Source organism: Corvus moneduloides, chromosome Z (genome assembly GCF_009650955.1).
Source record: "Corvus moneduloides isolate bCorMon1 chromosome Z, bCorMon1.pri, whole genome shotgun sequence".
NCBI classification, from domain to species: Eukaryota; Metazoa; Chordata; class Aves; order Passeriformes; family Corvidae; genus Corvus; species Corvus moneduloides.
In genome coordinates, this window is record NC_045511.1 from 23,814,282 (window position 1) to 23,841,137 (window position 26,856).

A 26,856-nucleotide genomic window follows, 5' to 3' on the forward strand; every position below is an offset into this window, starting at 1 on the left:
CAAGGCTGCAGATGTATCACATTTGAAAGACTGTTGAAATTGGTGGAGGTGCCAAAGATTTTGAGAAGGGCGTATGTATGACTCTAAAAAGCCAAAGGACTGAATGGAGGAGCTAAAGGCCAGCTACCCATGGTTCAGTTCTTCAGAAAATCATGGAATGAGTCCCAGGTCCATAAAGGAGAAAAAATGTAATTTGGAACAAGATAAATTTGCCAAGAATAAATCACGTCAGATCGAATCTGATTGCTGTCTGTTATAAAATCATTGAATTCTTAGACAAAGGGAGATCAGTGGATATCACTTATAGATTTCAGCAAGACTTTAGACACCCTCTCCTATACTATCCATGTACTTACCTGAAGATGTTATGGTCTGTATGGCTGGACAACTAGAAAGTTAAAAGACTTTTTGCATGGCTGGGCTTAGAGGGTGCTGATGAATGGGTTATACTCTAAGCAAAGCCTGGAAATAAGTGGAGTGTTACAGGAATCTGTCCTGGGACCCATCTTTATCAGTAATTTGGAGTAGGTGATGAAGTACATGCTCATCCAAGTTTAAAGTTTACACCAAACTGACAGGAGTAGTCAATGCACTCAAGGGCAGGGCAGCCATGCTGAGGGATCTAGGCAGGCTGAAAGGATGAAAGGACAGTTTTATGGAATTTAACAAGGCCAAATGCAAAGTTCCATACTTAGCTAGGAAAGTAGAGCAGCCTCTGTCTTGGAAGACTCTCAGAGGCCAGGCTGGAAAAAATCTTGAGCGATGTGGTCTGATCTTGTAGCTGCCCCTGCTTTGAATATGAAATTTAAGAGAGATCTCCTGAGGACTCATCCAATCTTTTTGTTTCATTATAATTATAATTATTTTATTATTTTAATTTTTATATCGTGAAATCAGGTTATAGTTGTCTCCCAGCTGCACTCTTGAAATCAGAAACATTTGTTAGCTCAACCCAAAAGGCATCAAATGCTTTTAAAATTCTTTTCTTCACTTAAAAGTGTAAGAGATTGAAGTATTTATTAATTCCTGCAATTAAATACTCTTGAATATATATGGGCTTGTAGCTAAATTGCAAGTGATTTGTGGCTCATTTAGTTCAAAATGACTACATTAATAGTGACCACTAAAATGGAATTTCCTTACATCTGGAAGATACATTACTACATTTAGAAGAATAACAGAAGGCCAGAAAATGTTTACATTGCATAAATAAAAGAATACAGTAAAAGCAATATGAGGTAACAAGGTTTGCAGGTAGAAGTAAATTAATTACTCCTAGGCATTGTACATGGCTAAAGAAATTTAGATATTTCAAGGCTTATTTATTTCTTCATTCTGTACAGACTGAAAACAGTCCCTTAGAATGTATTTTTTGAGAAACAAACAAGTTTTAGCTAAAAATTCTTCAGTGAAACAGCCCTGGGGTTTAGTCTAAGGTAAGTAAAATAAATGTATTCACAATGTGAAGGCACACATATCAAAAGAGATAAAAATCACATTTAGTCAAATATCTGATCTTCAGCTGTGTCCTGTATGATGCTAATGATCCCATATGATAATAAGAAAAGAACAAGGAATATTTTTTCCAGACTATTAATTTAGTCCAGGGACTTCCTGAAAACAACATGCCTGCTTTGTGCTTGATGGGGCCCTTACTATGTATGAATCTCCCTCCTACAGGTTTGTGTGATCACTTCTTAAAATAAGACTGTTGAGGTAATGAGCATTGCCAAACATACTTAGAGTCAAATTTGTGAATAGAATATAGATAAAACTGGAAAATACGGTACTGACAAATGATTAATTTAACACTCTTTTCCATTGGATTATCTGGGCATTTCAGTAATCTAGTGCGCTATGATGTTGTAGATAAATTGAGATATCAGAAAGATAAAATTTGTAAGAACAAAGGTAGGAACAGCTTTCAACACCATGTCTAGCATCAAGACAAACAATCAGTAATGCCAGACAGTAATGACCCTTTTGCTACGAAGATACTGAGTACCTGTCATGTCAGTGAATATGATCTATGTTTTTTGATTGAAATAGTATTTTAGTGTAAGCTATTTGCTAAGGACAATTTGAAGCTAACTTTCTGAAGAAAAAGACAGTGTCTGAGATGTGAATCTGCACAAAGAAAGATGGGACAGAAGAGGTCATGTTTTGAAAGAATGAGGATGTGTGACCTAATTAATACCATATATATTAATATAATTATAGAGAATTGTAACATTTAATAGCTTTCTAGCACAGTCAAATTAGTTGGAATTAAAATATATCTTTAAAGACCACTAAATCTTGCTTTTGTTATTCATATGTTTGCAGGTATTCCACTAGCTTTAAAACACAGAACAGAGCTGATGCTTTAAAATTAAGGGTATTTAATGTTTATACATACTGGGCGACTTAGAAGGAAACAACCAAAACTTTGCAATGTGTGTCACTTTTTACCTATGAATTTCCTGATGTATTTTTTTTTCAGAATGGCAGTGAACTCAAAAGGTGGGCTCCAGTGTCCAGCTCCCATAATGGAAGCAGCCTTAATCTATGAATAAGATCTATTTTAGTTAGTACAAAATGCACTATGTGTATAAAATATTTAAATCCGTGCAGTTATCTTGAACACCTAGGGTAATTTTATATTTCTGCTGTCTCACTTGAAGAAGGGTTTTAGTGAGTTGACAAGTTCAGGACATACAAAGGCTTATGCTTAACTTCAGTAACGCACTTTAATTCTGTTTTTTTAAGGGCTAAATGTCTACAATTATGAATGTCATTAGGTTGGTGCAGCCATCTCTGTTGTAGGCAGGTGAATAGTTTCCTTAAATATTGGAGAGGCTGTAATAACTTCTTGATTTTACCTTTGCATGAATCTGAAAGAACTTGACAGATTTCTGAAGTCAAACCTAGTAAAGTGATGCACAAAATATATACAATAATTTCTTACACTACTTCTAAAATGCAACAATTGCTCTTTAACTGACACATGAGACAACTGTTGAGAATAGAAGAATATCATCTTCCTCTGCCCCCTGCTGCATACACCCCAGGAATGCAATAACTCTTGTGAAGATCTGGTCTTTCTGAAGATTTGGTTTCTTTCCTATCTCCATTTGTAAGAAGGAAAAGACCATACTACAGGACATTTAGAGTTAGTAATTTGATTTAGTTGATCAGAAATGAAGTTTGCATGTCTTTCAAAACATTTGAAGCTGTCAACTGTATAATTCAAGGAAGAAAGGGAATTATAGGAGAGAACAACTGCAACAGTATCATGGGTGGGCAAATTTGATGAGAAAAGACAGATGGAAAAACACCTGTGCAAAAACCAAAAATGGCATAAGTAGGGAAAGGACTTTATTTTTAATTTTGTAGCAGTTGGCTCTATCCACGTGTTGTTTTTCTTTATGGTATCTTGGCAGTTCCTTTTTAAATGACTCTTGGAAGGCAGGAAAGAACACTGCATTTCTAATCTATGTTGTTCCTATTTCTTATCTGAGGCTGGTTTAACTACTTATTTTCATCCTGGAATAAACCTGAAGAAAATCCATGCTTACAGCATCAAACTCTATGAGAAGCTGGAAGAAGAGACTGGACAGGTAATCCCCTTAACCTTTGAAGTGTTAATTCAGAGCAATACCAACTGCAGTAATAGTCTTACAAAAAAGTGTAGTTGATGAGGGTGTGAAGTAGGAGTATGTCCCTTTTTATTGAAATACATTCCTCTGCATGCCTAGTCACTACATTTTGTAGATAGTTTCCCAGATCCCTCTACAATTTAGGAAAATGGTGCTCATAAAACATCTCAAGACACAGCAGAGGGTCTGCAACTTTAACTTGATAAAGGAGCTAAAATAGCATCAGAAACCTGGAATGAATGGATTGATTATGATACATTCCTGCCTTAAATATGTCCGCTTAAAAATTCATGTGGTATGATGCTGTCTGTACTTGAGAAGATTGCTGCAATTCTTCCAGTCCCTTTCAGAGATGTATTTTTATTTAGTGACTTAAGGAACGGATATGCAGAGAAACACAGGGGTCATCTTTTTCATCTGGCATCTTGCAGCCATGTAGATTTAATTTACTAAACTTGTGCTTGCTTTGGATGGCAGCAGAAGTTGAATTAACCTCACTGTACTAGTCTACGAATTTTATATTCTTTTTAATATTTGTCATATATATGTATGACAGATATTTTTTGTATTTGTCATAAAATGCTTTTTTCTTCTTTCTGCTACTCAGCTAGATAAGGTGCCACATCAGATTATCATTGTGAGTTCCAGTAAAAGACTTATTCAGCGCTATTATTGTCCTGTGAGGTAACATAGAAAGGTGAAGAAAAGTAAGCATTCAGTGTCCAGCTCTGCAAGGATGTTTAATTTATTAAAAAGACAAAAAAGGCGAGTGGTATTTCATTGTGTTTATAAAGGCACTTAGTTAAATATATTCTGCAACATGTCAATAGGAAATTATGCAGATGATAGACTTTAAAATGAAGTATATTATACATACTTATTTTTGAGATGTGTCTGATTCTGGTTTTGAAAGTGAGTGAGTGCATATATCAAATATTAATTAGTTGTTAGTAAAAATGAATGTCTCATGGCATTCAATAGATGCTTCTTGCAACTGTTTTGAAGATAGTCTGCATTAACTTAGGAAGTTAATTTGGTAACTTCTTGAAAATTTGTTTTCTCTAGGAGTCTGTATCTAAGGCCTGTTTCTTCAAGGACCCCTAGCTTACTTGCATTTTTTTCAGTGATGTTAGTGGAAAAATTCCTGTAGAGTTCCCTTAGCACAGGAAAATACAAATATGGCAATCAGTAAAGGTTCTTTCAGTAATTTGCTGTTTCTCTTCGATTTAGCCTGTGGGGTTTCATCAGCCTGGCAGTATCAGAATTGCTTCAACCCCTACTAGGGTGGATGAATTCAAATACCAAATGACTCGTGCTGGTTGGCACCCAACAGAGCAATATCTAATCACACCTGAGAAAGTGCAAGAGCTATTTCCCTTATTGAACATGGATAAGGTAAAGAATCCAGTTTTATGAAATGTAACTTCCAATGCAATTAAATATTAGTCTATCAGATATATACATGGATGATCTCCTTTCTTTATACAAATTGTACAACAGATTGTTGTTTTTCAATGAAAAACAGATGTATCATAGCCTAAAGACAGAATGTTGTGAATTTTTAGTGCATACTGTACGTTAGAGTACATACTATTATTTACTATGTCTATAATACTGTAATATTAAAGCATTGCAACCTTTGCATGGGAGATCTGAGCAATTTTACTTGCATAGGCCATTGTTAAGTTGTGTAGAGGCTGATATTATCATATATTTTGAAAATTTTTTTTGACTTCTTAAAGTTTATTGTATTCAAGGAAGAAAGAAAGAACGTGTTTTTTAAAAATCAATCTAATTTTGGTAAATTTTACTTTCTTTCATTTGGGGTATTTTACCTCCACTTAGGTGTTAGCTGGCCTGTATAACCCTGGAGATGGTCACATTGATCCGTATTCTCTAACTATGGCCTTGGCTGCAGGAGCCAGAAAATACGGTGCTCAATTAAATTATCCTGTCCAAGTAACTAATCTGAACTCCCGATCAGATGGGACATGGGAAGTTGAAACTCCACTTGGAATAATTCAAGCAAAGAGAATTGTGAATACTGCAGGTAGGATTTAATATAAGCATTTGAGTGCTTTTCAGATTTACGAACTAGCTGACACAAAGCACCTGTACTGAATTGTGTGGCCTACATGTATAAGGAATATATATGTTTTTGAACATTCACTTGGTTTGTGATTTGCACATATTTCTTCACAGTATCGTGAAAATATAGCTCTTATATTAATTGCCCTTGAATGGGCTTTAAAAATATTTACTATGATTTGTCTCCAGCAGATAGTAATCAGACTGCCTTGTTAGGTTTTAGTAGTAAGAGACCTTGACTGGTCTACAGTAAGTTGTGTAGAAGAGAATCTACTGTCTAGAGTCACAGAATCGTAGAATATCCTGAGTTGTAAAAGACCCACAAGGATCATTGAGTCCAACAGGATATCCCCAAGAGTCACACTATGTGCTTGAGAGTGTTGTTCAAATGCTTTTTGAACTGTGGCAGGCTTGGTGCTGTGACCACTTCCCTGGGGAGCCTGTTCCAGTGTGCAATATGTGAACAGTCCATGCAGTCCTCTAAAATGTAATGAAACATACCTAGGGAGGGAGATGGAATGTACGAATGAAGTAGAAATATCTTCATTGTTTCTTCGAAGAAACTGAGGATTTGACCTTGCCTATCATACTGTTATCTTTGTCTAAGATTTAGCTCTATCCACATATCCTTGAAACTGAAGATTTTTTGTTGTCCTTTGAGTCATATTTTAAACACGTGCTTGGCTTAACATTTTTTGCATGTAATAAGAATTGCCTAACTCAAAGGAGCTTGTATTTACATATGCGAATGTTATTCTTCGTGTTAAAGAAACCAAACAGATGTTTCTGCTTCAAAGAGCTTTTGGTCAAGTGTCCTTTGGATCTGTGTTTATTTTCCTAAGCAACTTACTAGGTCTAGAAACCTGTATTCAATCTGAACTTATTCACTTATTTTTATGCTGCTTTGTACAAGCATAGAAAAATATATTAGTGGTGAAATGATTGGCAGGTCTTCTATGAAGCATGCTTACTGCTTCCTAGTAGAAGATTTTCTGTTTTCAATTACTTGAAAACATGTTGAATATTTACCATATAGATTAAAGTTTTGCTGACTCTGCCTCAAAATGGATCGTATCTGCATTTTTAGGGCATTAGTCCTGCATACCTCCCATCGCAGTGAATAATCAGGCTTCAGTTGCAGGCTGTGATGTCTCAAGTTGACTTTCTCCCTCAGATGGGACAAGTGAACCGAGAGCAAGAATATGTCTTTATAATTCTTTTCTGCATATTTGTGGTGGAACACGAAAAAAAAATAAAAGCACCTATTTCTAGTGCAAGGCAGATAAAATGAGGAAGTTAAGCGAGACAGGGATTCTTCTTGTTGGTGGGAGCAATACTGTGATTGACAATTGGAATTATGAGGGAATTGGACTGGAAGGGGAGTAGGTTGGGAGAGCAAAATGCCTTGGAAAGATTTCTGGAGGTGTTTAGGAGCCCTGGCAGCAAGTGGAATAGTTACATGCTACAGGACTGGCTGAATGAGGAAGCTCAAACCGGAAGGCAACGGCAGCAGTGGGGATAACACCAGGGACATAGTGGGAAGGTATCTGATATGTTTCATTAAGGAAACTGGAGCTAGGAGCTTTTCAGACAAAATGATTAGTAAGGATACTCAAGGAATAACCATTCTCACATACTCATGTATGTGAAACTGAGTGGAAAATGGAGCTGTTTAAGCATGAAAGACTGGTGTAATATGTAATAGCAAGGGAGGGGTAGATGGGAGTGGATCTGAAGGAAGAGAAGGCTGCTGGGGCAGAACTTGACAAATGAGGGAGACTGAGTAGCCACATGGTGACAAAATAGCTAAAGAAGGATGTAAGGACTGGAATAAGAGTAGTGTTCGAGATAGCAGAAAAAAAGAGAGAAATTGAGAGAGAGTGGGATAAAATGGCTGGACTGTCAGGGGATGTGCTTTACAGGTCTTTCTTTCAGAGTCTGGATATAGACAGCCCTGTGTTAAATCATTCCAGGCTTTCAGTAGAGACCTACTGGAAAACCCATTGAAAAGTGCACTTTCTTATTTTATGCCTTCCATACATAGGTTATCACCTGCTATTGCTATATGCCTCACTAAAATAACAAGGATCTGAGGCTCTAAGCTGGCTCATGAGTCCCACATAATGAATTTTGGAGAGAAAGAGGAGTTTAGTATGCTTTTTAGATGGCAATCTACCACATAAATAGGGAAACCAAATTTAAAAAATTTATATAGATCACAAAATCAGGCACTTGGAAAATGAGAGGTGTCAATATTTGATTGCCTTTGGACTGCCAGTTAATAGCTTTCAGGCATGAATTATGGAACAGCATTCAATTACAAAATCACAAGCTCTCTTACAAATATGATCCTTATGTCATTTGTTACACAGTGTGGATATATTGGTCTGGAAGTGATCCAAGATTATGAAATGGAAAGGCAGCTCTCTTGGCAATCAGACTTATTTAGGCCACAAACTTCTAGACACTCATTATTCCTAACTACTGGCTCTGCATCATATTGATGAAGTATCACAGACATAGTAATTTTCTTACATTTTTGTGGTGTAGTTATCTTTCTTTGGCTAATATATCAAGTTGATATTAGGCAGGGCATTCTGGTAAATGCTTTTCAGAACTTATTTGTAAATACTAGAATGCACCCTTGTGAACTTCTCATAATTTTTTTTTTTATTATTTAATAAGTTATTAAATCAACAATATATTTACATAATTTTCCTGTGTAGTTAACTGTTCAGCAAAATGAATATTTGAAGCACATACTGCTTAACATTCTAACTAATGATGTAAAATCAATACTGTATAACACCTCTTATAAATGTTTTCTCAGATAACATTCATTCTTTTTCTCAGCCTTGCCTCATTCCACTATGATCATGACTTGTATAATTTTAGGCTCATGTTGCAGAGAAAAATACATCAGAAGGTTCTTTACATTCCCTCTCCCGCTCCCTGCCTCACCCTGCAACTGACATCTGCTGCAGAACTGGAACAAACTAGTTTCAACCAATCTTTAGCTGTTGCTTATGTGAGATTTCCGTTTTAGAAGAAAGCAGATGCCTAATAAATAATCCCTGTCATGAAGTAACTATGCTGAGCCTGCTGAAATTATTTGCAGCCTATTTAAAATGGAATGTTTGATTAAAGCCTGCAAAAATAGTGAATTTGATTTATATATACAGAGTGGATGGGTGTATATAAGCATGTATTTTCAGACATGTACGAGCTGTATATACAACCATTTATATGTAAGTAGTGGTAGAAGATTGTCTTTTTCAAAACTAAGAAATAGTCAGATTACATACTTCAGCAGATATGCTAAGTAATACTAACACGAAATAGTTCAGCATCAGATGTTTGCAGTGTCTACAATTTAATCTTCTCAAATATCCTAGAGATATAATGTATGCCTTCATTTATCTCTACTATGTCTGATAGGACTTGACATCTGCTTCCAATTAGAATTTTGTTTCAGAAAATGTATTCTTCCTTTTGCCATATTTTTGTTCAAAAACCTTAAACAAATAAACTGTAATATTTTTCTTTTAGTATATGTCACCTTTTGATATTTTAAGCAATTAAAAAAGCAATTACTCTAAGTGTGACTTTTTTTAGAAGTACAGTACCGGAGATTTTATTTTAAACAAACTTAAACTATTCGTCTCTTACTTAAAAACATTTTAAAATTAGCTGTGTTTGTAATGTTATTCTGCAAATCTAATTGCTAAGAAATTTCTTCTTATTAAGAAAGAAACAAGGCTAAGTTTCAAAGACCTAATTTTCTGCTACTTCACCTTTTCCTCTCCTCTGTGGATCATTAGCTGACCTTACCTTAAAATAGTTTTATTCATAGGCGACATGGAAATGCCTAAATCAAAAGAAGTTCTCTAAAGACTTTTAGCCACGTGTGTTGTGTGTAATGAAGGAAACCCTTGCATAAGTGCTAGAAATGCTGATTCATTCAATTGTTTTCATTGTCTTCTGTATAGGAGAATATAAGTCATGTTTCAGTAGCCTTAAAGGATGTTTTTGATCACTCAATCTATATGATTATGGCATGATCATCCCTCTACCAATTTAACTGGCATAACAAGTGTTCTGGCAATTAGTCTTGTCCAAATGGTGAGGTGCCATAAAGAAGCAAAATGATAACTGCAACAGGTGCTGGTTTCTAGCATTGACAGGACAGGGGCTTTTAGCCGAACAGATCTCTTGAAAGTGATGCTGGATTTCCTCTGCTGCTTTGCCTTGGCTGGCTGTCAGTAATTGTTAAATGAGCCACCGCAGAAAACATTTTCCTTGGAAAAACTGTGGATGTTAGACCCTGAGGCTGGTTTGTAATATAAGAGACTGACAGCCATCCTGGCATGTGGGAATGGCACAAGGCCAGCACAGCCCAATTCAACTTTCCTAATTGTCCTGGCTTTACGCCATGCCAGAGGTGAGAGAATGTATTCCCCAGCCGGCTGCTCCCCATAGGACAGGGAGCCAAGCAGGGTAACTGCAGCTGGGGTCAGCCTGCAGTCCAGGCCTCCAGATGGACTTGTGGAGATGAGGCACAGCCAGATCTGTAGTGATGAAGCCCAGCTGAGGCCACAGTCAGAAACAGGCCTGGTGACGCTAATCGAGGTCAAATGGTGACCAGTAATCAACAGGCAGACTGTAGAGTTGAGACTGAGCTGAGGTCAAGCTGAGAAGTAGTCCACGAATCAAGGTCTGGATCAATGTATTCCATGGCCAGGCACAGGCATGGTTGTGACAGAGCTGTAAACAGGCACACGATCAAACCAGCTCAGACAGGTTCTAAAGGACCTGAGCTGACTTGGAATGGGACTCCTGTGCCCATGGGTATGGGTGGAAGTCCCAGCTGAAGCTATTCAGGATCATTTATACCTTTTGGTGCCCCCAGGGCACTGAGAAACTTTGACCAGGTCTTGGTGAGTATGTAATTGAAGAGAGAGGTAGGAGAATTTGGTTAAGACAAGTAAGCAGCAAAAAGAAAGAAAAGTTGCACATTAAGCTGGGCAGCATGAAGTGTATGTCCCAGGAGAAGGGACAGCTGTGTTAGGTAGAAAATCTTGCTGGAGATATTTTGTCTTAAGCAGTTTGGAGTCAGCTGGTTACACAGGAACCAGGCTGACCTGCCTTCTTTTGCTTGGTGTTGTATGGCACATAGCCTTTTACCTGGAAAGCCCTGCTACCTCTTCTTTGTCTTTCATTTTGTCTTCCTCCAACCCTCACTACCAGACTCCCCTGAAAATCTTATTTCATTGGATTTTCCCCTTTCACTCCCACACTTGAGACATCTGCTTCTTGATCTAAAAGTCCGGAGAGTGGGCCTGAGGGATATTCAAAGCATCTTAGAGCAGCAGCCATTCCAGCCAGTTGTACCTGTCTGATTCCCAAGTCTGTTATGTTCCAGCCTCACAGCAGATGTAAGCCATGATGCAGAGCCCAAACCAGTGCTTGGCAGTTAAGTGGCTTCCACTCTCTTCTTTCTGACACAGGTGCCTCACTAAGTGAATGTGCCTCACCAGCTTAACCTTAATAGAGGAGAATTAGGTCTTCATGGTAGGCATGAAGGATCTTGAGCCAGTTTCGGAGGCAGGGAAATTGTTGCTTGCATTTTCTGGTCACACTCTGTATCAGAACTTCTAATTGGATAGCTGTGGGAGAGCACACTTGACTATTCACCAATACAAACATAATAATGAATTGATTGCTGTGTGAGAGACATAATTAATGCAAGTCACATGATGCATGTGAAAGAGGAGAGAAACTCCAATTCTTGAGGTCAGCTGCCTGAAAAGTACTGCCTTAGTCTGTTGGGGTGTTAGGACTTGACTACTGTCTTGGTAAAGCATACTAGTTCATTTGGTTGATAGTAAGAGACTTGGTTAACACTTATGATGTGAATTAATTTATTCTGGTTTTTAAGTGTCTCTAACTTTGCTAGGAGTACCTTGCAGACCTACTTTGCTGAAATAAGCCATGGAGTTTGTGGGACTGTTAATTAAATTATCCTCTGAACTTTTAGAAGCCTAATTTATAATTTACCAATCATATTTTTAATATGTGTATACTATAATAATATATAGTAGTATAATTAGGGAAAAAGGCCATGGAATTATGGAGGGAAAAATATACTAGATAATATGAAAAGTAAAGTGAAAATTAGAAGTATGGGGAAAAAACTTGTCATACATAAAAGCACAATGTTTACTGGAAATACTTTACTGACATTTTCCATTCACTGAAATTAGAGCTTGAATATTTTTATTTTGGTTTTGTTTTCTTCTTCTCTAGGCTTCTGGGCCCGTGACATAGGCAAGATGATTGGCCTGCAGCACCCTCTCATACCTGTTCATCATCAGTATGTTGTGACATCAACTATCTCTGAAGTGAAAGCCCTAAAAACAGAATTGCCCGTGATTCGTGACTTAGAAGGGTCATATTATCTAAGGCAAGAAAGGGATGGTCTTTTATTTGGTCCATATGAAAGTGAGGAGAAGATGAAACTGCAGGAGTCATGGGTAACAAATGGAGTCCCACCAGGTGATTAAGAACATTACATCTTTAAACATAACAAGCACTAGCACACATTAAAATGTGCAGAAATCCCAGGCTGTCATGCTGCCTTATGTGATGGAAAATACAAAATATTTGCAGTGCATGATTGTAGTGCAAAAACTTTTTCCAAGGATAGTTGTAACTCTAATAATAAAAGATAATAAAAATACAAATGTAACAGAAGAAAAGCCTACTACAATGTAGTTTTAGCCTACTTCCTGAAGTGATGTTGTGTGTTGTGATTAGAGGCAGTCACCAAATCTGTGATATATAGCCCTTTTTGCCTGAACAGAGATTTTTCTAAGTTACAATTCTCTCCAGCATGCTGACAGGGGCTCTTTATTGTTACCCCAGAGATAATGTGGTTGTCAAATAGAAACAGCAAAGGAATATTCTTAGACAAAATGCTGTGCTTGGATATAAGTGCAACAGAGCTGTAGGTATGTCTAGAAGACAAAAATACCCTATGTCATACAGCTGCTTGCGCAAAAACGTTAGAAATTGTTGTGTTGTATCCAGGCTCCAGCTTTCCATTGACTTCCAGACAGAAAGTTATACTAAGTCATTATTGTTGCTGTTATTAAAAAACACAACATTTCCTAAGGTAGGGCAGTTAACGTGGTTCAGTTTTGGATAGCCCTGTCACAGCTTCCTGAACTTACTGTCTCCAGTAGCATCAAGTGCCTCTACAGAATAATCAGAATGGTCAGCCATGCTTAGAGCCCAGACTGAGGGGTGAAATATACCCAGAAATTCATATGGTTTCATGGAAATCATAAGCAGATACAGGAAGTTATCTTTTTTCCCCTCGTCAAATTACTGGCATATTGAGAAAAATACGTGGGCCTTATTAATGTAGAAGAAAGCTTCTATGTGTCTTCACTTCCTTTCTACTTCATTGTTGAATTGTCATGACCTTAGGGTTAAACAAATATGTATAAAGGATAGTATAATTGCAGTGACAAATAAACTTGATCCTGCAGGTAACTAGGGTTTAATGCACACCATTTTTCCTGTGTAGGATGGCAAAGGCCTGAACATATGCACTGATTATTCCCATAAAACTTTTATGTATATATAGATACCATAACTGTATTGAAAATGTATGTGTTCTCTGTGTAAGTAAGTATATATAATAAGAATATTGAAAATGTATGTGTTCTCTGTGTAAGTAAGTATATATAATAAGAGTCAAATATTTGTGCAGGTTTTGGAAAAGAACTCTTTGAGTCTGATTTAGACAGAATAATGGAGCATATTGAGGCTGCTATGGAAATGGTCCCCATTTTGAGAAAAGCGGACATCATAAACACAATTGCAGGTCCTATCACCTATTCTCCAGACATTCTTCCTATGGTGGGACCGCATCAGGGTGTCAGAAATTACTGGGTAGCTATTGGTTTTGGGTGAGTAAGTTCTTTGCAACAACTTTTGTCTGTCATATTGTTAAAATGGTAGTCAGCTCAAGCTTTGTGCATTTTTATGGGCTTGGGAGTTGTTTTGCACATATTTTTTGTTAAATGTAATTGGAACTAGTCTTAATAACCACAACCTGTATCATGTAAGCTCATCCTTCTCTCTTACTTCACTAGTCTCAGTAATTTTTTGTTTCCTCCTTTTAATCCGGAGGCCAATATCTGTGACATTTTTTGAAGCAACAAGAAATGGTAGTACTTTGTACTTTCTGTGCAGCAACTTAAAGTCACAAAAGTACTGAGTTTGAAAGTATACTTTCCAGTTAATTTTACTTCTTGCTTTGAATTACACTGTATTTAACAGTTGTTTGTTGCATGTAAAACTGGTTTCACTGAAGTGGGACAAAAATGAATGTGCAATATAGAGTTTTGTGTGAAGACTTGAAAGTGTATCAAATAGAAGACATTCCAGCATAGCATGTGACTGACTGCTCTAGTGATACAAATCCAGTGTATCTGACTGTTGAAAGTAGAGCAGAAAAATTACATTGCAGAGTATCGGAGGAAAGCAAGTAAAGAGGGCAGTGCAACAATAGAAATAACTGGTTTACTGATGTCGTTCTCCCACCTGGTATGGTGTTTTTCTTGAACGTGATTTACATCGTATTTATTATGGCTACACTGGAGTCAGTGGTGAAACACCCACATCTCTTTAATTGTCTTAGTTTGACCATTGATTCAGGATGGATAGAATGAACCAAATACAATTCCAAGCACGTTATTGAACACATTCTGTGTACATTGTTTTTCCAATTGCCTAATTTGCTGTTCAAAATCCAGCTCAGCTCTTTCCAGTTTTCTTTCATTCCAAACCAAACAAACCCTCAGATCATAAGATAAGGCAGTATCACTAACGTGCTTTCTGAGGCCCTCAAAATAAAAAAGCTTGGTAATTTTGCAATGATTCATTGTGAAAGGTATTCACCTTTGCTGCTTGGATTTAAAAAAAAATAATGTTATCTTTCAGTAACATTTGCAGAACTTATAGTTACAAAAGCGGTTTGCCTAGACCTTGTTCACCAAAAAGACTGTTTAAGTTCGTTGCTCTGTGGCTAGACTTTGGAGCATGTTTTTCTTTGTTGGTGTCAGTGGGAGCAGAATCAAATTCCATGTATAAAAAAACTGAAGACTAGTGTTACATGTTTAATTTTCTTTAAACAACTTGTTCTGGGAGTTTGATTAATCTCAAAATGTTTAGACACAGGTCACAGTTATGTGGCTGTCATTGGATTACTTTGTCTGCTTTTCAGGGACTTTTGACTCTCTGTTCTATGCTTCTGGGTCACTGCAGTGTTTCTACCAGTGTTGTAATTTTTTGTGTGCATTAGCAAATCCTTATCTCACAGTCAACTAGCAGGGACATTGTGACAGAGGACTTAGTGCTTTTAGATTAGAGGATTTTTATTATCTAAAATTAGCAGCTTGCTAGGCATTTTAACATGCAAAGAAGTTAAGTATAGTTCGCAGAGTTTGTAGTGCTATTTATTATTAAGGTTGCTCAATGCTTCTCATTTTTAGTTACTTATAGCTTTGAAAATATTAACAAGAGTAGTCTAGGATTTTATTCAGAAAACTTTAATTCAAAGCAGTGAAACCATTCCATAACCCGGGACAAAGACTCCAGAAAAGGGACCACAGTGTGCCGAAACTCAGATTTCCTAGGAATAGGAACGGAATGACTTGAAAGTGGGTAAGAAGGAATAGGAATGGAATGACTTGAAAGTGGATAAGAAGCAACGACTCATAAGTAAGACGCAGGAATGTGACAGGGACAATGGGAAGTTAATCTGTCAGGGATCGAAAGGAGAGAAGAAAAACTGGAGAAAAACAGTACATGTTCATTAAGGAAATTTTCTCTACATCATAAAAAGGCTGAGATTCCTACACTGTATCACTCTTTACAGCTACTTGTAATATCCTATCCCTGAAAAACATATTTCATTCTTGTGCAGCAGAATTGCAGTGGTTGTATTTACACAATCAGCTCCCTCTTGTCAGAGGTAAAGAGGGATTTGGGCACCCTGTGTAATGTAAAATCTTTGATAATGTAGGCCCAGCTAAGAGCACCAAAATCAATGGGTTGCTCAGTCAGTGCTGCAAAACTCTGCAGAATGCAGAGACCTCTCAGTCCAGTAGCAGGGCTGTACCTGTAGTAGCTGGGCAGCCTCCCCTGCACTCTCTTGCTCCTGGGGTTACCCTGTCATCAGCTCAGCAGTCCTCAGCTGAAGCTAGAAGTCCTCATTGTGTTTGGTTTGTCACTACTCACAATCACGCAGCGATCTCTTTGCTGTTCTCCTTTGCTTTTGGCTGCAGTGAAGGGCGCAGGCAGACTTGAACTGGCTAAGATTTCTTCTGGAGCTGTACTTGAAGGCATCATAAGCTTTCATGGTACCAAAACTTATACCCATGAATAACTAAAAGTTGCTTAATTGAATTAACACCAGCAACAGCTAACTCTTCTGTAGTGGCAGTTTACAAACACTCATCCTTCCTGCATCCACTGCACTGACAGAAGTTTGCGCTGAGTCTGAAGATTTGTGCTGAACTGCACTGTAGTGACTGTAGTTGGCAGAATTATTTCATGTACTCAATTTTTTATGTTTCTATTTTATTTAGATAAATAATTAAATAATGGATAAGATACCCTGTCAAAGTAATATCATTGATATTACGGATTCATTCTTCTTATGCATATGCATTAGAATTAAATGATTACTTCTTTTTTTTTTTCTTGGTGAGGTCCTTGCCTATTTTAACTGAAGAAATAGAATTCAGATTGCAAAGTTGATGACCAGGAATTTAAGTTGGTTTTAGCTTCATTATTCTGCATGAGTGTGTATGGTTTAATTGCTGCATGTTAATCTAAACTTGATTTGGAGCAACTGTTTCTTCAAGGATTTTTCTGTTGTGCTCATGGGAGCATTTCACAAACAACTAAGAATTAATTTTCACATCTCCTAGATGGAAAGATATTTTGGCAATTTTTTTTGAAGACATGGTGATATCATAGATGTATCAAAAAAAGTTTTAAATCATTTGGTAGTAATGATTATTTGTCATTAAACTGCAACTGCTGTACATTACCAATGACATTCTGCTGCTGATAGTGGAGATGTAGAAATATCCACTAATACAGTATTTAATCTTTGAAAATAAGACAAAACAGAGCAAATTTTTAAAAAAGCTTTTAAAATTTAAAATACTTTGAGGTCCATGTTGGTAGTATATGTTAGTACTGATTTTAAAAAGCAAAACATAAAAGACTTGTCAGTGCAGGATTTTTTCCTGTCTTTAAGGTATGGCATTATACATGCTGGTGGTATAGGAAAGTACCTCAGTGACTGGATCCTTGAGGGGGAACCTCCATTTGACCTGATAGAAGTAGATCCAAACCGCTATGGAAAGTGGACCACTACAGAATACACAGCAGCCAAAGCAAAAGAATCTTATGGCTTTAATAACATTGGTAAGAAGATATATTTTTAAATACATTTATGTCCTGAAGATGAATTGCAGCAAAGCCTCTATCTAGATTTCTCTGTTTATAGATGTGTTTTCTATCTTGGATGATGATCTTAGTATGCTATAGCTTTTGGTGATTTTTGTTTTGTTTTGTTTTTTTTTTTCTCACTCTAGTTGGTTACCCTAAAGAAGAAAGATTTGCTGGGAGACCAACAGAGAGAACCAGTGGGCTGTACGATTTGCTAAAGTCAAAATGTTCAATGGGATTTCATGCAGGATGGGAGCAACCTCATTGGTTCTACAAACCTGGAGATGAGACTGGATACAAGTAAATGAAAGACTACTTTTTTTTTCTCCCCTGAAAAATTTGCATGATAGCAACAGGCAGGCAATTTAAATTAAATGAGAAGCATGCATTTATCATTAATTTCAGGAACAGGTATCTATTAGATTGATGTTCCATTCTTGCTTTTTCCATTGTTTAGAATACATTTTATTCTGATAATGCAGACATTTCAAAACACACATGAAGGTATCTTGTAACTGTTCTAGGTTTGAGATACCAGGAAGCAACCTAGCTCAAGGAAGAGCTTGGAAAACAACTTGTTCATTATAAACGTGTGTTTTTCTCCATCTCTTACTATTTGACCAGCAGCACAGTATAATATTTTCTTGAAAAAGTTCATTCTTCTCTGTGTAAGTGTCTGGTGAGGAGGAGCCCTATCTTCTTTTGGTATTTTTTTCCCTTCTCTATGTCTGCCCACCTTGCCTGCATCAGGGAGTTTCCAGCAAATAAATATTTTCTATGGGGATATTGGAGCCTAATCTAAATGAGGCTCATAAAGGAATAAAGAGACACATTTTTCTGTTCAGAAATAAAGCCTTTGAGACCTTAAACTTACATAAATGATTCATCAACAAAGTATGCTTAAATTTACTCATGACAGACTTATTCTAACACTTGAACAGTTCAGTTTATTATACAAAGTGGCTGATATAGTATCAACCCATATCTTTCTGTGTTGTTAAAGGATTTTAATTATTAAGCTGTGTTAAACTAAGGAAAATATTGGGTAAGGTACCTACAATTAGAAAGTCTATCTCTTTTGGATGATTATTAAACTGAAAAAACTGAAGACTACATTTTGCTGAAAAGAGCACAAAATTTCTAAATTGTGTTTTATGTGTCTAAATGCTCTGTTTCAGACCCAGTTTTCGGCGCACAAATTGGTTTGACCCTGTGGGTCGTGAATATAAACAGGTTATGGAAAAAGTTGGTGTGATTGACCTGTCACCATTTGGCAAGTTTAAAGTAAAAGGCACAGATTCTGTTAAGCTACTTGATCATCTATTTGCAAATGTTGTTCCAAAGGTAAATGGGACAGTGGTAACTGTTGTAATCTAGAACTTAGACAAGATCTGTTTCAGATATGGAAAATGAAGCATAATATTATTCCCGTATATCTCAGATACCAAATACACAGATCCTTTGGAGAAGTTTCTGTGTCAGACGTATTGCACTCAGTTAAGAGCACACAAGTGGAGTTTATACTAGGGTACTACCTAGTACCTAGTAGTAGTTTATACACAGAAGTACCTTTTGGCAGAGATCATTGAATCAGAATGGATGAGGTTCGAAGGGACCTCTGGATATCATCTCGTCCAACCCGCTGTTGGACAAGCATCACATGGAACTCGTTGCTAGGAGTTTGTTCAGATGGCTTTTGAGTTAACTGGGCAACTGGTTCCTATGCTTAGCCACTTTATAGTAAAAAAAAGTTTCCTTATGCTCAGACAACCTCCTGTGTTTCAAATCTTCTCCTAAAAAGTGCAAGTGAATCTTACATGGAATTTTTTTACAGTAGAATAGCTTGGCAGCTGCCTGCCTAAATTGTGGCAGCTCGAGCAGCAGAGCGGAACAGTGGAAGGGGCTCTGACCATAGCTGAATGAATTCCCAAGGGAGCAGCTATGTTGGCTTTTTTAAAATGCAACCTATTGTTTTCCTCCACTCATATTGACTCTGCTTTACAGCTGGCTGCCTGGTGCAGGCGGGGTTGCAAATATTCAGGAGATTCTTCTTTCACCTCACATGTATCGTTTCTTCACGAGACGGCTGTTCCTAGATCCTCAGAGTATGATCCTGTTCTCAAAAATGGCATACCATGACAAACTACCCCGGGTTTCTCATTCTTGGTCTTAAAGTTTTGGTAGGGCTCCATGAATCCTTTTTATTTCCTGCTTTGTGAACCACTCTTCTGTAGTGTCTAACTTTAGAGATACACCCCAGCAAGTGACCCTGCGGTTCCAGGATGACTTGGGGTTGGTCGTTTCAGCACAGAATTTCTCTAAGTACTTGCAGTAGGTGATGGTTTTTGTTGCTTCAGACACCAAAGAGAGAAAACATAGGGAAACAACAAGTACACTGAGACTGTAGTTTTGAAGATAGAGAAGCTCTTCTGAAAGGTTAAAGTCAACTGAATGGGAAGGCACAAGATTGATATCCTAGGAGAAAGAAGAACTTGAATTGCCATGTAGTCATTTTTTACTGTATTAATTTTGTGATAACAATATAAATTGAAAGTTTGTCTTCAGTCTAGCTTGGGGTAGAGGCAGAGTAACTGCGTAATCAGTGGACATGGATAACACTTGCTGAATATATTTATGTGGTACAGGGAAATCCAGATTAAATAGGAAATTATGAGAACAGCCAAGTGCTTTCTATGGAGTTTAATCAGCTATGGTAAGGGAAAGTTAGGGGGCAAAGCAGAAGGTGCAGTTTATGAGTCCACTTAAAAATCCAGCCTTCGTAACAGTTGTTACTTAAGCTGCCTGATTTTTAGTACCATTCATGCTTGCCTCCATCATAAAATAATCCAGTGGAGTTACCAGAGATATACTTGTATTGCAACTGGACTGAGTGTGACCAGCATCAGGTCCTGAAAATTCAACTATATGCCTGTAATATGCCAGTAACTATGGCATAATTAATTAATGTAGTAAGACCTGAAAAATAATCTTAATATCAGAAATATTTTTCAGGTCTCTCTTCATTGTATGGAATCTGGCCACTGACAGGGTTATTCACAAGGTTCTGTGAAAGTAAAATGAAATAAAAGAGACTAAATTCTGCATCTGAAACCAGGCCAGCACAACAGCCATGGCACATTCATATTTCTGTTTCTATGGATGATATATGTATGAACATGTGTGTGTTTTATGGTCACTGCTAAGTAACTGTTACCTGAAATTTTGTCTCTAGGGACTTTTGTCTCTGATTCAAATGTGCAGAGATATAGATTCATAGTCAGCAACTACAAAAAACAGAAAAGCATATATAAATCAGGGCCACAAAAGCATAAGCCAGCTCAGTATTTCTCCCTTTATAGTAAGGGGAAAAGCGTATTTTATTCTCTTGGGACCTGAAAACCTTATTGACAGGATTGAAAAAGAATATTCATGTCAATTACATGGAGAATTTTTTATTTAGATGAAGGAAACAAACTAAAGTTGATTGAATTTGAATTGAAAATGCATTCTGAAAACAAATGTAGCTTAAGACTGCCTTGTGTAATGCATAATTAAGAAATATTTATAAAGGTCTTGATTTATCTTATTTTTAAAATTTCCATTTTTTCTATAAAGGAAGAAGTGAAGTTTGTACTCCAAAGCTTAAGATTGGCCAGCTGTGTATCTCTCCACTCCTATTCTGGCATAGCAGAGCAAACATTAAAAAATTGTTTTTTCAAATAAAGAAAAATAACCGTGTATTTAATGACGTTTAAGAATTCAAAGGTTTTATTTTGCATTCTTAATAATCACAAATTTTACTCTGTAGGTGGGTTCCACAAATATAAGCCATATGTTAACACCCAGAGGAAAAGTTTATGCTGAGCTAACCGTGTCTCAACTGTATCCTGGAGAATTCATGCTTGTAACTGGGTCAGGGTCAGAACTCCATGATCTGAGGTTAGTGTATTTTTTAATGCAGTAAGTACATAGTGCTATACAGTCACATTAGTACAGAAACATTTTTACTGAGTTCCAAATTCTCAATTATTACTCAACAACTTTTTCACAAAGTTCACGAGAGTTCTACTTCTTTATTGATTTTAGTTTCTTAGAAAGTTGGTTGACTTGAATTCCGAAGTATAAGCACTTGGATATTGGATTATCGCTGATGTAAAAAGATGGAGAACTTGCTAACAGTTATGTAATATACTTTGTTGGAGGCAGTTCTTGTTTTGTTGTTGAACCTGTTTTTCTTTGGCATTGTATGATGTAACACAGCACGGCTGTTCCTTTCTAGTGCGTTCTCTTACGCAAAAAAAAGAAAATTGGCTCTTAACAGGGATGACCCCAGAGGCACTGACCTGGCCCATACAGACAGGCAGTGCGGTCTTTGTGATACTGTGGTACTGTCTTCTGCTTTGGGCTCTGGGGTCACAGAGTGAAACAACAGAAAGAAAGAAAAAAGTAGAAGCAGTTGCAGGATGACTTCACAAAATAACTTTTCATAGATGAGCATTGGAATTGACATTTCTAGTGCTCGTCTTTACTGGAGGCTGCTGGCAAATCAGTTAATCAAAATGAATCAACACATTAAAGACTGAAATTCACTACCCTAACTGGCAAAGAATAATGTACTGTTTCATAGCAGCCTCACAGTAATCAGTAGGAACATTGCCACATTCAGGAAACAAATGGCAGAGCCAGATCTAATGTATTTAATTCTACAGATTTTCGGCAGTCCTGTTTGGTACTTGCTAGGCCTGAGATCTTATAATGCTGCTGAACAATGTAGTACTCTGTAAGATTTTTGAATATACCCATTTTATTTATTTTCTGAGCTTCCTGAAAGATAATTTGCAGCTGTTGTTTTGGATTAAATCCAAACTGAACTCGCTGCCAATACTTTAAATGTTGTATTCAGGAAGGAACAAACCTGCTTGTACATTTCTGTTGTCACAGCAATTTATTTAGAGACTTCCTATGTTCATCGTGTTTATTCCTTACTCTTTTTGTATCTTGACATTTTATTAACAGATTCTGGATCCAAAACCAAATCAGTCGTCATTGTAGGAGATCACTTATTTCTCTTACCTTAAAAATACTGTTCTACCCATTTAAATGCTGTTCTTTCCTGGCTGTATCTCAGATGCCTGTGTTCCTGTATCAGTGTCTCACCAGAAAACTCTTTTTAACATCAAGGTTGGATTTGTCTATCTAATGTAGCACATAGTTTTTTTGGTTTTGAGAGTGTGGGACTGGGAGCTGCTAGGGAAATGAACACTAACAATAAACAACTCCTAGTAAAATCTTACTAAATTCATTTTTTTCAAAAGAAGTGTAACATCGGTGTTGTGTTTTATGTTCAGATGGATAGAAGAGAAAGTAACAAGAGATGGATACAAAGTTGAAATAGAAAACATGACAGATGAGATGGGAGTACTTAGTGTAGCAGGTCCGTATGCACGGCAGGTCCTCCAGAAACTGACAAATGAAGATCTCAGTGACACTTCGTTTAAGTTTCTCCAGTGTAGACATCTGAAACTTTCCAATATTGCTGTTACTGCCATTAGGATATCTTACACAGGTAAGCAATAGAAAAAACATACACTTAAGAAAAGAGACAATGAATAAAATAATAAATGTCACTAAAATTATGTTGAAATCTAAGTCTCATCATGTATTCATAAGAAGTAGGTTTGTTACACTTTACATATAAGTATGGGTGGAATCACAGTACATTGATTTTCAAATGTGATATGGTCAGGGTCTGTGCTGAGTTTTCCCAAGACCTTTTTCTCTAGAAATACCCTATAGTGTAAATATTGATTTTGCAAAACAAAAGGCCAGTTCTGATAACCTCTTCAGTATTTGCTGCAAAACCAGCGTCAAGAATTGGTTTTGGTTTACTGTATATTAGTGTTTGTAATGTGCCTTGAAAATGTAATGCTGTAGTGCTTAATGTTTGGCTTTCCCAGTTACTTTTTACTTTTATTTCTTTTTACATCCATTTGGAGTGTAATAGACTGAATTCAGAGCATTCTGAAGCAGCTGAAGTCTTCGTAATTCATATTCTCTTTCTGTTGTGCTAAATACGTTACAATACACTCATTCTTATTTACATTCAGTTACATTTGCTGTTCACTTGCCAAGTCATCATCTGTTTATAATGTCCTTAATTTATCATTGTGACTTTGTTACATGACCTTTTCTTATCAGTTATTTTGATGGTTTTTTTACCCACAGTTTTCAGTTAACAGTTTAAATTTGAATAATAGTACCACTGCTTAAATGTAGGGAACAAATCCTCTGGTAGTTCTTGCTGGGAATTAGATTTGCTATATGATAGAATTGACTCTTCAGTGTGAATTAAGACAGCATTGACTCTCACTTTTGACCAAGGAAAGGAGTGTATTTATTAGGATCATTTAACTGAGCTGATAAAAATAATAATCTTGTTTGTGTAACAGGTGAATTGGGCTGGGAGCTCTACCATAGAAAGGAAGATTCTGTACCTCTTTACAGTGCAATCATGGAAGCTGGCCAAAAAGAGGGAATTGATAACTTTGGAACATATGCTCTAAATGCTTTAAGGCTGGAAAAAGGTTTCCGAGCCTGGGGAGCAGAGGTCAGGAAATAGAACTTCCTTATTATTCTTTCTGGAGGTTTGGGGTTTTTTGGAGGGGGCGAGTGTTGTGTTAGTGGGGTTGTTTATTTAATTTTTTTATTTTCTTGTGACTATGCAGCTTTTAGTCATAGTTAGCATAGCTGTTATTTGTACCAGTTTCTCAGTTTAGCATTAAAAGAAAATTTTCCTCAAGCAGGAAAAGCTGCTATAATTTTTACTGGTGATTTTCTAAAGACAACTGGGGTAGCCCATTGCATTGCTGGCAAAGAAACACTTATTTTGATTCACGGATGGTTTTCCCTCTTGTGTATAACAAAATTATGAGTGTTTTGCTGAGCTCTAGTGTTTTAAAATCAAAGGTTTGGCTGACAGGTTCTCAAAATGTTTTATTTCTGTAATAACTATGTCATGAGAGGCAAATTCTTTTTGCTTCAAAATGTATTTGGAACTTTTTCATTTCCCATTACCTTGTTCCTGCAGAATTTGCTCACTCATAATAAAGAATTACTCAGGGGGCCTAGGGAATTTTGGGGGAAATCAGTATAATTTCATTTTACATGAAACTTTTCCTTTGGAAATGAAAGAACTCAAGAGGTTGAAATGGTGGGAATTTAGGGGTCCTTTTGGTTTGCCATGTGCTAATTATTTTCATTCTTTCTTCAAGTGCTGCCTAACGAATTATTCTCCCTGCACCTCATGGGGAGGTGGTGAATGAAATTTGCTTTGTGTTTTATTTCCCTCTCCAGCTAAGCCACTCGGCTGTATTGTAAATGGTGTGCATACCTCAGTTACTCAGTCTTCTGAGGTTCCATTCTGCTTTGATGAAAAATCCTATTTCTTACTGAAATGTGTTTACTTTCCATATGGAAACTTAGATGACTGGTTTACACATCCATATGTTACATTGAGCGTGATAGTAGATACACTGAATCCCATATTGGAAGCTTGCTGGGTATTCAGACAGAAGTTGTGCATAGTGGAAGACTTTGACACAGGAGTAAATAGAAGGATGTATAAAATGAATAAATAAACCCCCCAAGCCAAGAGCTATGATGGTCCATCATGTATGGATGGTGAATTTGTATCTTTTAACAGATGAACTGTGACACTAATCCCTTGGAAGCTGGACTGGAATATTTTGTAAAGCTAAACAAGGTATGTCTTATTATTTTCAAAATGCTCTATTATGTCCAAGCTTATTCTTTAAGTGTTTGAACATGAAAAATGCCATTAGCTGGAAAGCAAAATAGATTTAGTAAATGAATGACACAACTATAATTATAATTACTTTATAAGTACCAACTTGTTTTAAAAAATCTTTCCCCATGTTTCTTGCTAACAAAATTATACATTAGATCAAGAAGTTGCAAATGCTAAATGTTGTCTATGTGATAAATAACTCTTTGTGATTTATTTTCAGAGAGAAATTTTAGTCATGTACTTTTTTAAACGTATAGTATATATATATATTTATATGTACATATATATATATACAGAAGTTGAACGAACCTGTTCATATTGTGAAAATATTCTACCTGTTTGTTCTTGTTAAAGCAGATATCTCTAGGATTTTTTTCCCTGGCTACCACTCTGGTACAACAATTACTGAAAAAACTATAATTTTTAGAACTGCTAGGGACAACTGATAACAGTAAGTTAAATATAAGTTAAACTAGTATATTGGTTAAAAGAATAATTAGTTGTTCTTGGAATTTTTGAAGAGGTCCTCTGCTCATAACTTGTTTTCACCTGATTTGAAGGCTAGAGAATGGAGCTAGTTGAATTTAACTGTGCAGTAAAAAAGAAAAGAAAGATGTTACTCTATCTCCTTTGATCAGCAAGCTCACTTTTCTTGTATTAATATTTTAGGAATTCAAATTCTGTTTTAGTCCAATAGATACAATAAATTGCTTGTATTTCTCTTTCCTGGTCCAAATGAATCACAAACCAAATGTCTAAACTCTGTCAAATAGAGACCTTTCCATGAAATACGATGAAATCATGTCCTGTGCGGATCTAAAGCCATCTGCTGCTATCTCCATCAACTCAAACAGCAGTTGGCTGCACAATGGATCTGAAATTTCTATCATGAAAATTCTGGTCCTAGAGATTTCAAGTGAGGTACCCTAAGTGATGGGTTATTTCTGACTTAATCTTTTGCTTCAATTTTTAATCTGTAAATTAAAGTATATGAGCGAGATGAAGAAGAAAATACGTTTGCAAAACATTTAAACTTGACAATGTTGTAATGTGATACAGTGACAAACTGTTATTATTTTTGCTTCTTTTATACCTGAAATGGTAATAAATTAGATAATAAATAGTCCTTGATATTTTTGCCATGTTATGTGGAGGCGCTGTAGAACTGATAAGAATCCCAAACTTTTAAGTTACAGCTCCACATAAAAAGCAAATCCTAAACTTTGCATAGGAAAGAATTATGGAAGCATGTTAAACTTAAAAGGATGCTTTTATATTATGAGACAACTTCACCAACCATAACAGGACGGTCCCAGGAAGGTGGTTTTCCTCTCACTGTTGAACCTGTCTATAGAAGGTAAATTTCTTCAACCTATGCAGGAGTGAGGCAGGGTGCTCCCAAGGATGTCAATGGCACTTCCTACATGTAGTGGAGTTACAGCTCTCTCTGCTGGGTAGTACAGTTTTGCCTTAATCAGAGGAAGTGACACATGCAAGGGAAATGCAGAATTTTATAGATTAGGATTAAGCTGCGTTTACCAATCAAGGCCTTTTCATTTTGAGGAGAGATTAGCAGGATTGCAAGGAATCAAGATAAAAGAAAAAATGTTACTATTACTTGTTTTTCTTTCCACTTCCTTTTGATACATCTGTTTGTTTTCCTTTTTTTCTCCCCCCCTTTCCTTCAGTGTAAATAGGAAAGCAGCCATAAGGAGGGAAAGCTGTTGCTTGCCAAGATATCCATGCAGATCATATGAAGGCATTAATGTGCAGGAAGCACTTGATTCT

General features: G+C 36.6%; 1 protein-coding gene across 1 annotated transcript in view; it reads left to right on the top strand.

Moving 5' to 3' along the window:
- Positions 1–26,856, top strand: part of DMGDH (dimethylglycine dehydrogenase) — a 41,175-nt gene that overhangs the window by 5,222 nt on the left and 9,097 nt on the right. Inside the window, 12 exon segments of the mRNA XM_032096108.1 lie at positions 3,501–3,599; positions 4,869–5,033; positions 5,484–5,688; positions 12,033–12,281; positions 13,504–13,702; positions 17,068–17,237; positions 17,408–17,561; positions 18,440–18,605; positions 21,070–21,200; positions 22,610–22,827; positions 23,711–23,868; positions 24,964–25,023. Of these exon segments, the coding sequence (XP_031951999.1) occupies positions 3,501–3,599; positions 4,869–5,033; positions 5,484–5,688; positions 12,033–12,281; positions 13,504–13,702; positions 17,068–17,237; positions 17,408–17,561; positions 18,440–18,605; positions 21,070–21,200; positions 22,610–22,827; positions 23,711–23,868; positions 24,964–25,023 (1,974 nt within the window).